Source organism: Hippopotamus amphibius, chromosome 2 (assembly GCF_030028045.1).
Source record: "Hippopotamus amphibius kiboko isolate mHipAmp2 chromosome 2, mHipAmp2.hap2, whole genome shotgun sequence".
NCBI classification, from domain to species: domain Eukaryota; kingdom Metazoa; phylum Chordata; class Mammalia; order Artiodactyla; family Hippopotamidae; genus Hippopotamus; species Hippopotamus amphibius.
Window position 1 is genome coordinate 50,851,785 of NC_080187.1, and position 13,952 is coordinate 50,865,736.

General features: G+C 37.7%; 1 protein-coding gene across 3 annotated transcripts in view; it reads left to right on the forward strand.

Moving 5' to 3' along the window:
- Nucleotides 1–1,475: 1,475 nt before the first annotated feature.
- PTAR1 (protein prenyltransferase alpha subunit repeat containing 1) overlaps nt 1,476–13,952 on the forward strand; it is a 50,547-nt gene continuing 38,070 nt past the window's right edge. For all 3 annotated transcript variants that reach the window (XR_009051246.1, XM_057721047.1, XM_057721048.1), the window contains exons 1-2: nt 1,476–1,664; nt 11,195–11,364. Coding sequence is in view for 2 of the 3 variants with exons in the window: in XM_057721047.1 (XP_057577030.1) it covers nt 1,579–1,664; nt 11,195–11,364 (256 nt within the window). In the remaining variant the exon portion in view is untranslated. The remainder of the gene's footprint in view (nt 1,665–11,194; nt 11,365–13,952) is intronic.

Genomic DNA, 13,952 nt, shown 5'->3' on the forward strand with positions numbered 1-13,952 from the left:
AAAAAATGTCATATTTCTGAGTGTGTTCCTTCAAGCTCTGTCCCAGAAATCAGGATTTATTTCCCACATCTATTAGGAAAGGATGCAAGGCTCTGATTAATGGAACAGGAAGAAGACTTATCAGTGAACTCAAACCATTTCAGAATCAGTATTACCTTTTAAGAGTAATTAAAGTTTTGAAGTTGTCTTTGACCTTGGAATCTAAATACAAATTCACTCCACTGCCTCATTTGAGAACTTGTCAATGTTAAGGTTTTCTTGACTTCACTAAATTAAACCTGTCCATCTTGCTTTTCTATAATTTTATTAAACTTCTATCTCACTTCTTTTAAAACCAGAAGGCCAATGTCCACACAGCAGGTGTAGCCTTTCTAAACATACCTACAGGGAGTATCGACCACCGAATGTAGTTAATTTATATTTCTTATTCATTACTTTATAATTTTGCATCCAATGGATTGTTTTTACTTTCACAATCATCAACCCTACATATGTTTACATTAAACAAGATTGTGTTTGCTTTAAAAAAAAAAGTTTCTAAAAGATAAAACTTCAAGGATTGAGTAAAAAGAATTGAACTAAAAGCAGCTGGATTTTTCTAACACAGAGGCTGAAAGAAAATCTGATACACGAAAATTTGAATTACAGCATTTCAAAATCCAAATGGACTAGAAAGCCAGTTTTTCTTATAAAACTTATTTGTAGCAAGGCAAATAGCTATTAAGAGCAAACTTTGCCAGGGACTTGGGTTTTTTAACTCCAAAATTAACACGCAACATTAAAGGACACCAAATGATGCGCAAAACGAAGTACAAAGTAGAAAATCTAAAAATTAGCTCTGTACTTCTACTCCCTATAAATGGAGACAGTAAATAATTTTCCCTTTACTTTCCTTTTTCTTCCTTTAATCCATTTATTAAATTTTGTAAATTAACTTTTTGAAAAAGGCTGCTCAGTGGTCAAAAGTGGCACACAGATACAAAATGAGGCCACCAATAAGGTCGATTGGGACTCATTCCGCCAAGAGCGTCTCTGGACGGCCTCATCCCTGCAACTAAGAATATAAAGGGAACAAGCTCTCACAACGCCAAAGGACTAACTGCTTAAGAGGACCTTCCCTCTCGGTTAAACTTTCCTCCAGGAGCATTGTGGGACCTGGCTCCTTTCCTCAACAGCTGAGGACAGGTGGTCTGCGCGAGGTGCTCAGGCCGGACTCTGGGTCTGGGAGTGACCTTAGTTAGGAACCCTCCCTCCTCGACCCCGAGTGGACTAGGAATTAAAATAAAATGTGTAATACAGCGACCTGAGGTAACTTTGCAAATTAACTTGCAGCATCTCCTCGGGCGCTTAGAAACTCGCTGACGAGAGGAAGCCAGGGACCAAGCCGGCGCCCCAATCCGGGCAGGGACCACACCCTGGGCGCCCTCGTGCAGACCCGGAAGTGCTCGGCGGCGGCCTCGGCGGCGGGGGCGGGGGCGCGGCCAAACCGGCGCACACGCGCGCGCTCCCCGCGGAACTCCCGCGGGCGGCTCGGCGCTCTCCCGGAGGCGCGCCCGAGCCGCCGCGGCCGCCGCCAACATGGCCGAGACGAGCGAGGAGGTGGCGGTGCTGGTGCAGCGGGTGGTGAAGGACATCACCAACGCCTTCAGGAGGAACCCGCACATGTGAGTGGCGCGCCGGCGGCGCCCCCGCCTCCGCCGCCTCCGGGGGTCGTCGGGGGCGGGCGGGGGCGGGGCCAAGCCTCCAACCGACCTCGGACGGCGGGTCCTGGCCCGCGCGCTTCTCGCCAGAGCGGACAGCGCTAGGTCGCGGCCCGCCCGTTGTGGGCCGCCGCGGGGCCAGCTTTCCGCTGCCGGAACGAGCTCGCGGGCGAGCCCTTAGAAGTGACCTCGGAAAATCCTAGCGACTTTGTCTGGTTCTCCTCCCTCCCACCCCTTTCCCAGGAGTTCACGAAACTCGAAAGACTTCCCCCGTGTGTCCACATCCTACCTCCGTTTAAGGTACACGGTGTGGGTCTGTATGTGCTTTGTTAACACAACTCTTTGAGGTTCATCGCGGACCTTGGTAAGAAAGGGTTACCCATCATCTTATTCTCGTGGGCCAAAAAACCCCCAGTTTACTAGCCAAACGTAGTTTGGGGCAGCTTTTGACTTTCGCCTCACCTGTCCCAAGATTGTGGAGGGACTTCGATGAAACATTTTGTTTTGAAGGGAAACATTTTGTTTTGAAGGTGAACAGGGCATTCGCAAGAGTGGGGCTTCTGTAGGCACAGGTTGGGTCTGGTGTAAAGCAGATGAAACCTCGACACTTCTTAGCATTAGCTGATTCATAGTTACAGGGCGCATATTAACTTTTTTTTTTTTTATTCAAACACTGCTGCCCTCTTTAACTAGGCCACCACAAAACTGATACATGTATCTTTCCCTCCTTCCTTTCCATTTTACTTGGAATACTCCGGGAAGATCCCAGAAGAGACTATATTCTCTTTGATACTTCTGGTTTTATGTAACCAGTGAAGAAGAAGCTATTAAAGGAGGGATGTATCTACACATTATACAAAAGAGTAAGGAAGAAGCAAGAGTGTAGCTCTTCTCCTATCCTTCTTCCCTCATCCCTCCTCCCCCCAAGAGAAACATGGGATCCAGTTTTACATTGTTTTCACTTTATCTAATTGCTTGTGGAGTTTATTTTTAATATTTTATGCTTTAAACTGGAACACATGAATTATTCTTTTTAAGCATTCTAACTTCTTAAGCTTTTCTGCTTAAAAGAGGTGCCAAACCTTCATCTAAATGAAGTGTTCTTTTCCTTGAAGGTGATGCCCTCAGATGTCTTGCTCCCTTGTGGCACACACAATTGGAGACCTGCAACTGTGCCTCATTAAAAGCAAGACACTGCTGGCCTCAAAAACACACCTGCCACCTCTGACAGCATCCACTTCCTTTCCCCTTGTGACTGCTGCCTTTTTCAGAATGGGAGTGTTTGGAATGATTTCCTGGCAGTAACCATAGTGGGTACTGGGCCTTCTAAAGAATGCTTTGATGCCTTGTATATCAGTCTTTCAGTTCCCTTTTGAGAATGAGAGCTTTAGTGCAAATAAGAGACAAACTCAAAAAAAAAAAAAAAAAAAGTTGGACAAATGAAATGCCTATTTTCTCGTCATTTGTGGTTATTTTTCTTAAATTAAGGCAGAGGTTAGAAAGAAGTCTAATAAGTACAGTAATCGTCTTAGTTTCTTTTCTTTGAAGTATGCTAGAAAGGCATCAGTATTTCATATTTGAAAAAACTGAGATTGAGTGTTCATTGGCCTGGTGGGTTGACACAGTGTAGTTTGGAACACATCCCAGTTCTTCTGGATCATATTAATTGAAATTCATAAGAGACTTTAATGCCCCCCCAGTCGCATTTTTATGATGAGTTCTCATTGATGTGCTCTCTACCAATGCATAACTTATAACTATTAATAATAAACATTTGGGTCACTCAGTATTTTTTAACGTTTGAAATAAGTTGGGCATTTGAAATAATATGAAATATTATTTATAGTATTTACATATAAATAATGACAGATGTGAAAATATAAATTGCTTAACTCATTTTTTAATATTAATCTTCAGCTATATTTTAATACTCTCTACAGTAACAGTATCTTCAGTAATATTACAATGCATCTTTAAAAATGTATAATTTGGATTTTTCAAAATTGCTCATACTTCTTCCCCTCATCTAACCCTTTTACTTCCAAAACATATAGTTAAAAGGAAAGTTAAAAGGAAAAAGCATCATTTACCTTCAAGGTTAGTACCTAATTACACTTCTCAGTATTATAAAAGAAAGTTTTTCATTCTTCACTTTTTTTCCTCTTTTCTACAAATACAAGATAGATTGTAATTTTATTAGCCAACATCTACTGCAGTAAACATATTGACTTTGTCTCTGGAAATTTCTAGCCAGTAGGAGTTGAAGATGAAATGAGTGAAATGTGGATTTTGTTACTGGTGGGTTTGGATAGGTTATCCTTTCTCAGGCTGTTTCTTCTTTATCTTGTGAGACTGATGAAAACATAGGAAAATCACTTCACAGTGTCTTGTACTTAGTTGCCACTAGGCAAATATTAGACTTAATCTGAATCCCTGCGTTCCTTAGAAAATATATTGGCCACCTGAATGATTAATGTGAAGCACTTTATAAACTGAAAAATACTATGCAAATATTGCTTGTGTGATCGACTCCTAGAGAATACTTTGGAGAAACAACTGAAGGCTTGACCCAGAGACAGGAATTAGCTTAATGTACAGACCCTGTGCTAATGTGGAGGACAGCTGTTTGCAGTGCAGTTAGGGTCATATCAAAGTTCTCTTACCCAGAAAGTTATTATTTTTTATTACTCTATGTAATATTTATTGAACTCTCACTGTTTATTTAGCTACCATCTTCACAGTATGGAACAGGTAGACGTATTGGAATAACATCTTATGGAAAAACTGGAACGAACTTTTTGACCAACCCAATATAAAATACATTTCTTGTACTCAAGGCACTCACAGAAATATCTGTGATGGTGGAAGTGTTCTTTATCTGTGCTGTCCAAATGGTAGCCACTAGCCATGTATAGCTATTGAATGCTTGAAATGTGGCTGGTGTAAAAGAAGAACTAAATTTAAATTTTAATTTTAATTGACTTATGCATAATGGACACATATGCCTGGTGACTATTGTATTGCACAGTGCAGGTCTAGGTGGAGACCTAAGACTTGCATGTATGAATAGTACATTAAGCCTGCAAAGCCATTTATAATAAGGGCTGGACTAGCAGTATGGTAAGCAAGTCTATGTGAGTCTAGTAGAAGTTAAAACAGAAGCTGGGTATGTCTGGGCTAGTGCTCTTAGGGGAGGTGGGTTTTTGAGTGGCACTTTGAAAGCAAGGTAGGATTTACAGTTTTGGAGACCTCCACAAGAAGCAGTGAATTGACTAAAAGTAACAAAATGTGATTGAAAAGATAAAGTAGGGGCAGATTATAGAAGTCCTTGACTATCTGACTTAATTTCATTCATTCCATGCATGCATTCAGCAATAGAATGCCTCAATTTGACAGACACAATGGTAATCTCTAGGTATAGGGTGCTAGGAGTGCAGTATAGATTGATGAACATACCGTACGTGGTCCCTGCCCAATGATACTTTAAACAAATCAACACACAAACTATGAACAGAGCCCCAAAGGATAAGAAGGATATTTTGAAGGAATAATAACAGAGAGGACTAATTTAGGTTAGAAGGTCAAGGTAGTTTTTCTGAGGAAATAGCAATTAAATTGAGGCATGAGGCTTGGATAAGAGTTGGCTCAGGGAAAATATACTTCCTAGGCAGTGGGTAGGCCCCAATGAGAATTTTTGAGTGAGGCAATAGTAATGAAAGGCAGTTTTAGATTGTCTGCAAGTTGAACTGAAGAATAGGAAACCATAGAATCTTAATTGACTTTTTACACTTGATTTTTATCTATTAAACAGTAGTACGGTTGTAAAAATTTGGATTTAGAGTCTCACAGTCCTGGATTTGAACCTTGGCCTGTTATTTATTAGCTGAGTGGACTCAGACAAGACTCTTTCCTCATCTATAAAATGGAATTAAAATTCCTACTTTATAACATTAATGTGTGGACTAAATGAAATAGTGTATGTAAAACCTAAAACAGAATTGCATATAATAAACACTCAGTAAACAATAGTAATTTGTGTATCTGTTTTCTGAATAAGGTCTATAATATAATTTCATTGATAAACTTAGTAATCTTTAGAATTGAGAAAGCCTGTGAGGTCTCTGAAATATCTTAATCACCAGTAAAGTTTTAATTATCAATATGCAAGGATCAGTTCTTTTAGATATTTTTCTAACTTTACTTTTTGGTCATTCTGGAAAGAATTCTAGTTTGAAGGAGAAAAAAATAGCTATTAGATGAAAAACATTTGTACCATTTTCTGAATCTTGGGCTGTTTTCCCTTCAGTCACTCCACATACAAGGTTCAGTTTTAATATTTGGGGACCATCCTTCCCTCCCTGACAGGAAGCTGCTTATTTACTGTTTGTAAATAAGTGGACCTACTCCAGTTAGACTGATGTTTCTGAAAAGTACAGACAAGAAAAGCTGTCTAAACATGAAGAACAAGGTCAGTATCAGTGTTATATGAACCTTGAACTTCATCTGGAAGTTCGTGGATCCCCATTGTGAAGTGAAGCGCTAAGGGAGACGTACCATGCTGTGGATGATCTTTTTATGTAAATATGTAGGTTCGTTCCATGTTGCTGTTCCTTTGGAGCAGCCTTTGAAGGTAACCTAAAAAGTGAGCACTGTGGTTTCTCTTTCAGAAGATTGGAACTTGATTGCTGTCCCAAATCTTCATGTGTAAAAGTCACATGACCTTGTTAATCCAGGTATTTACTGGAGTGTCATTATTAAACAGCAGGAATCTAAATTGCCAGAAACCTAAAAATAAAAAAGAATGGAATTTGGTGGTAGTGAAAGAGTCACATTTCTCTTTTGAGACTGTTTCATAAAGAGATAACTGGAGATGTATTTGATGTTTACAACACATTCATTGTAACCATAAATGATACAAAAATTATATAGGAAAATGTTTAATGTGAACTGTTAAATAAATTTAAAGAAAAAAGGATTATAGGCACTTCCCTGGTGGTCCAGTGGTTAAGATTGCATGCTTTCACTGCAGGGGGCACGGCTTCCATCCCTGGTCAGATCCCGCATGCTGTGGGGCGAGGCCAAATAAATAAATAAATAAAATTTTAAAAAATGATTATAGACAAGTATATCCAATATAATCCCACTTTTGTAAACTACTTAGGAAAAAAGGATGCATACCCAACATTAATAGTGGTAGAGGGATTACAAATGACTTTTAGATTTTTTTCCCTGAATGTTCCAACTTTTGAGTATGAAGTTAGAATTTAAATAGCCAGAAATCTTGCTAGAAATCTAGAAGGAAATAATCTAAAGCCTGCTTGCTTTCACTGATGTCTTTATTTTCATTGTAGTGTCAAAGGTTTTAGGCTAAGTATTAGGAGATCCAGATTTTGAATTGAGCCACTAGCACTATGATTTAATCACCTTAACCTCAGTGGATCTCAGTTTCCTCATCTGACAAAATGAGAGACTGGAGGAATGAAGTCCTTTCCAATTGTGAAATGATTCTGGAATTCTGTTCTAAATTGTCTGGAAAAAAAAAAAAAAGTGGACTGTGACCTAAGGGACTAAGCATAGGAGAAGTCTGAAGTCAAACACACCATTGTTTGGAATCTTACTGACCTGCCTATCTTTATAAAGTACATGTTATAAATTTAGGAAGCAGCAAAGCACTGTAGCTTAGAGTAAAATAACTTGACAAAGGCTTAACTTTCTTTGCTTTAGCATCCCATTATCTGTTAACCAAGGAACTTTTCTGGTTGACCTCAGGCTTTTAACTGAATTAATGATAATATACTTCATCTTTGCCTAGTACTTTCCAGTTTACCACATTCTTTACATTGTATTATTTGCCTTTCATAACTGGCAGGCATTGTTATTCCTGTATTTCAGATGAGGATATGGATGGCAAGTACCTAGTCAAATTCACATTGATCAGTTGTAGAATGGAGTGTAACTAAAACCCTGGACCTTAGAAGATTGAGTGCTTTTTGTCTTTACATCCTACTACCTCTCTTTTAATTTTTTTTCTAGTGCTTTATATTCCCTGATATGACCATTTTCATTCTCTTTACGTGAGAATAGCTTTTGGGTTTCTCAGTCATAAAATTTGAAACTTGGATGAGACCTAGCAGCCCTTTTCCCTTATTTAGAAATATAATGCAATTCCTTTATTTTACAAATTGAAGAAATTGAGGGCTACGGAGGCCGAGTGACAGGAGACAGAGATATTGATGTATACATAGATGTATCTGTATCATATTGACACAGCTAGGATTTGGACCCACTGCATTAGGTCAGAGGCAATGGTCTTTTAGAGAGTCAAGAAGTGGTACTCTTTGAAAACTATGTATTTGAATATTATCACTAAAGTGTACTGATAATCACCGTTTCAGTAGCAGTTATTGAGCACCTGTTACATCCAAGGCATTCTTGTTTTTTAAAATTATTTCTTAGAAGAATAATAGCCAACTAAAGCAATGTGTTTTTCATTTGTGCAGATGGTTCTTTCCTTTCATTTAGGTACCAGATTATTAGTTAGGCATCTTATGTGTGGTGTAAATAGTGGGTAAGGCAGGTTTTTACATTGTAAATTTAAGTAAAAAATCCGTCCCCCAAAATGGACTATACCCAGAAGCTAGGATTCTTTTATTCTTGTTACTCTTAACATTCATATGGTTGACTTTTGCAGTTCTTTGAAATGTTTTAAGTGGTTGTTAGATCTCAGAAGACAGACTTTCTTTAAATAAATTACACTGTTTATTATTTTTTACTGTAATTCTGGTTTTTTTTTTAATACTCTGTTGTACATAGTAATACCTGAACACCAGAAGATACCAGTGATTCAGACATGTATTTAGTCAGTTATAGATCTAGATGCGGCTAGTTGTCCTAATAGAGAGTTAGATTAGATTCCATATCACCAAATACAAAAATGTATTTTGAAATACTGGACATTGACTTCAGATGCTCTCTCAGCCTTGCCCCATTCTTCCTAAGAACTTTATTTATATTATTGGAATGGCAGTGTTAACATTTTATTATAGATATTGACACAACTCCCCAGCAAAACCATCAGCTTTGTGTAATCTGGGGGCACCTTGTTTTACTTGTTTTTACATTTTTAGAACCTAACACAGTATCCAGTTCACTGTAGTACTCAGAAAATGTTTAGCTAGTATTGGCATGGTATATCAGAACACCCCTGAATCAACTGAGTCAGTTGTTGGGACAAAAAGCTTTAGGCCCCAAAGTCTACTTGGGAGTTAAATCAGCTTGAAAGAATGGTTACTGACTTGCAACCCCTAGAGCACCCTCTTTTATTGATATATCCCTGTGTCACTTATGAAGTGATTAGTAGAAAGTAGGTTACTTCTGAGCTATCCAGTTTAGAGTTTCCAGGACGGATTTTATTTTAGTTCCACAGCCTCCCACCAGTTTGTGATGATGGCCTAACAGAAGAAGAGTGCTTTTCTTATAACCTGTAATTGAACAAGTTTCCTCTTTGCGTCGATCAGGCAACATACTGTCTTGGCAGGGAGCACAATAATGTCACACACAAGCTCTGAAAACCTGTTCTTTATTCTGTTATTTAAAAACACAGGGAAAAAAACTACTTAGACACTAAAAATATTTGTCAACTGCTCTTGTTAAAAGGTTTCTTGTTAGTTTTTAAGGAAAGAACATACTATTTGAGAAAGGATGTTTCACATAGACAAGAATTGTAAATTCTTTATACTTGAAAGGCACGTGTACAAGTTTTAACAAAAACATTTTTGTGTTTGCTGGTTCATTTACTGTGTAAGTCATCTGTCCTATGTATTGTTTATGAAATCTCTGCCTGTAATGTAAATTTTCTTTTTTTAAAAAATTGGAGTATAATTGCTTTACAATGTTGTCTTAGTTTCTACTGTACAACAAAGTGAATCAGCTATATGTATACATGTATCCCCTCCCTCTTGGACCTCTCTCCCACCCCACCCTACCCCACCCCACCCCACCCCACCCCAGGCATCTAAGTCATCACAGAGCTGAGCTGAACTCCCGATGCTATGCAGCAGATTTCCCACTAGCTGTTTTACACATAGTGGTATATATATGTCAATCCTGATCTCCCAATTCACCTCAGCCTCCACTTCTCCACTATATCCACATGTTTGTTTTCTATGTCTGCATCTCTATTCCTGCCCTGTAAATAGGTTTATCTATACCATTTTTCTAGACTCCACATATATGTGTTAATATACAATATTTGTTTTTTCTTTTTCTGACTTACTTCACTCTGTATGACAGACTCTAGGTCCATCCACATCTCTACAAATGACCCAATTTCAATCCTTTTTATGTCTGAGTAATAGTCCATTGTACATATGTACCACATCTTCTTTATCCATTCATCTGTCAGTAGACATTTCGGTTGCTTCTATGTGCTGGCTATTGTGAATAGTGCTGCAGTGAACATTGGGGTACATGTGTCTGTTTGAATTATGGTTTTCTCAGGGTATATGCCCAGTAGTGGGATTGCTGGTCATATGGTAGTTTTATTTTTTGCCTGTTATGTAAATTTTCAACTTAAGTTGAGGTAGATTAACAAATATAGAAGCCTCCATAGATGAAAATGATCAAATCCTGAAATGTATTTTGTGTTTTAATAATATTTACATATTAGCATTTTTTTAGAAATGTATAAAGGATTATAAAGAAGAAAAGAAAAAAGGGCCCACAGTCTCACTGACAGTATAATTTTATTAATAATGTGGTCTACATATATTTATTAGCAGGCAAGCATAAATACATTTTTGACATTTTTAAAATCATAAATATGTACAAGTAATTAGAAAATTTAAACTATATAAAAATAAAACTCTCTCCCCAAAAGGTTCTTGGTATCCTTCCAAGAAATTTTTTAATGCATCTATATATCTTTTTAAAAGATCATACAAAGGGCTTTGTGCTGTACACTGTGGTGTTTTGCTTTTTTTGTTTCATGTATTTTGGTACCCTTTCCATACCAACATATGCAGATTTACCTCATTTTTTTTCTTTTACAGCTCTATCACATGAATGCACCACATTTATTTTTACCATTTTTATATTGTTTGATACACATTTAGAGTATTTCCAGGTTGTTGCAATGTTGCCATGAATATCCAGTGAATTCATATATTTTTGCACAGGATAATTTCTGAACAGTAGAATCGCTGGGTTAAAGGGTATATGTACTTTAAAATTGACAGAGATTTTCAAATTTCTATTCAAAGATTGGACAGTTTTCATTCTTGTCAACAGCAAGTACAACATACTAATTTTTCTATGCTCTTGTCAGTATTAGCAGACTTTTAAAAAATTATTATTTCTACCAATCCAGCAGGTGAGCTAAATATTTTTAAGAAAGGGAAATATGTGCAGTTTTTAAATACTCTGTAGGATTTGAAATTTTTTGAAAAGGCTAGTATTCTTATCTTTATTTCTTTTTTTATGTTTTACATATTAAGAGATGAAATTGGCCTGATCCCATGTCCTGAAGCTAGGTATAACCGGAGTCCCATAGTCCTGGTCGAAAACAAACTTGGTGTGGAGAGCTGGTGTGTCAAGTTCCTTTTACCGTATGTCCACAACAAGCTCCTTTTGTACAGAACAAGAAAGCAATGGCTAAACAAAGATGGTAAGTACGGAGTCTGCCCTCTTTCTTTGATTTTTAGAAGCAGCATGAAATAGAGTGGGAAGAACCCTCTCTGATGTAGGCATTCCTGGATTCTAGTTCTGGCTTTTTCATTCACTGCCTGGGTGGGTGTTTAACATCTCTGTCAAGTGAGGAGTTTGGACTCATCACTCGTTTTCTAATTTTGCATCCATAGTGATTCTATGGGAAGTGCCGCAAGCAGGGTGCCAGACCCCCTACTGCAAACAGATATTCTGATTTTTTTTTTTAATGGGGTCATTTGTAAGATATTTGAAGAAAGCATCTCATGACTAAGAAAAGTTTGAAAATCTGTGAAGTGGACTCCAGTCCCTACAAGCTCTGATTCTCTGGTTTCTAATTCTTTAGTACATTATGAGCAATAGAATTCATTTAGTAGCAGTCCAAATGAGGTAACCAAAGTGTGATGGTGGTGGTTATACTGTGACGCAGGTCAGTGGTTTATGACGGTGCTATTGTACTATGAATCCCAATTAAACTCTGGTCCTCTGTGTCTTGTTCCTGTGCTGAAATGAGCAAAAGAGACCATCGCAGCCTTCATTTCTTTTGCTTCTCTGAGACAGTTCTTTGCTGCATCAGACAATCCCTATTCATCCCACCTGGTGTCTTTTCCTTGTTTTCCCCTGTATGTGATATTAAGTGTCCGTGTATGCAAATTCTGTTTACTTTTTAGGTAAAAATAAGACCTGAGTTCTTACTTTTTTGGGGAGTACTCATCCAAGACCATATTCTTGACTGTTTCTGTGAAGCGCCTTCCCCTTCCCACATACAGCAGTACCTTCAAAAGTGCTCAGTATGCCTGGTGGCTAATTTTGAATAAGAACTTTGTTTCTTAGAGAATTTTAATTATAAGTTCAGTAGCCATTACCAAGGGCCTGCTCATACCTGAAGCTGTTCTAAGTAATGTGGGGGATAAAAAGATGAATAATACCTGTTTCCTTTACTCAGGAAGCTTACAGCTGAGTGAGACACAATTTCTTTGTGGAGAATAGTGTTGCCAAAGGTGTTATACTGATTTCCTTGTGTTCCGCTTGGCGTTGTCCTTAATATACTGTCATAATAGGTTAATAGCACTTTTCCCTGTTTAGACCAGTAGGAAAGGGAATCTGATTTGAAGATTTAATGTGAAATAGTTTCTGTTTTCTGTCTCACTCAATTAGTCCACTGATAATTAATTATAAGGCTATGTTTATGGCACAGCTTAAGTTTGTGGCAGAAACTTAAAGGCAAGGGCATTTATCTGTTGTTAGACCCTCTTTCATTCTCCATTCCATTACCCTATAGTAGTTTTCAGCAACATTAAGGTACAAAGTAGCACTATATGAATCCACGAAGTTATTTTTTTTGCCTAACAGAGCTTTATTGTGTATTCTGGCACACAGAAATGTATAATTGAGCCAATACATAACTAACTCTGGGTGGGAGACAAATGATGATCTTGTTGAGGAGAAACAGTATGAATTTTAAAGTGTCAAAGGCTATTGTTTCAGATCATTAGCTTTTGCCCATCCATGTATGCTAGCCCAACCTGCCTTCTTCCTGTAGTCTTCCAAGTTCTGCTCTCCATTTCCCTGTTTCTTGTCTTTCTGGGCAATGCACTGTAGGCTTTGCTAAATCTTCTCATCATGTAGTCTTATCTTGATAGACTCAGGAGAACCCAGGCAGAAGATCAAATGGTTAAGCTCACTCACGTGAATAGCTGACATCTAAGCTTTGAATTCTAATGCAACTGTGTATGTGTACAGAAGCAACTTGATTTTATCTGTATCCTAATGGAAGTAGTTTTCAGTTTCACTTTTTAGGAGGCAGGGACAGGATAGGTCAGTGAGGTGTCATAAATTCCTCAGGTTGAATATTGTATTATTGGTAAAAAATATGGAAGTGAGTTTCTGATTTGACAAAAAAAGATACCTGAAAATGCAGACTGACTAACAAAGGAGTATTCTGCTAAACTTGGGAACTAAAGAACACAGTGGTGAATTTTTCTAAGGAAAAAAATTAAAAGTTTTAGGAAAAAACAGTTATTGCATGAAAATGCTATACTTTTAAAATTGTTTTTGTAGAAAAACAGACATATAAGAGCCAAGTGAAGAAAGCTGGCAATTTAAGAACAATTTCAGAAATGCCAGTGTCTGTGTGATTGATCATACCAAAATCCTAGGCATTCCCCTAACAATGTATTCTGGAACTGCAGGTGACCTTTATTCTGGGGATATAATTTTTTCTTTTTAACCAAACTGAATTCATGCTCTCATTAATGTAATGTAATGTCTCCTTAGATATTTGGAAATCATCTGTATTAGTCAGGGTTCTCCATAGCAACAATCAATAGAAAATTATATATATATAAAGTTTTATATATACATAAAATGAGATTCATTATGACGAATTGGCTCACATGATTATGGAGGCTGAGTTCCACAATCTGCTTTCTGCAAGCTGGGGACCCAGAAAAGCTGGTGATTTAATTCAGTTTCAGTCTGAAGGTTGAAAAACAGGGGAGCCAATAGTTTAAATCCCAGTCTGAAAGCTGGGGAAGGTAAGATGAGATG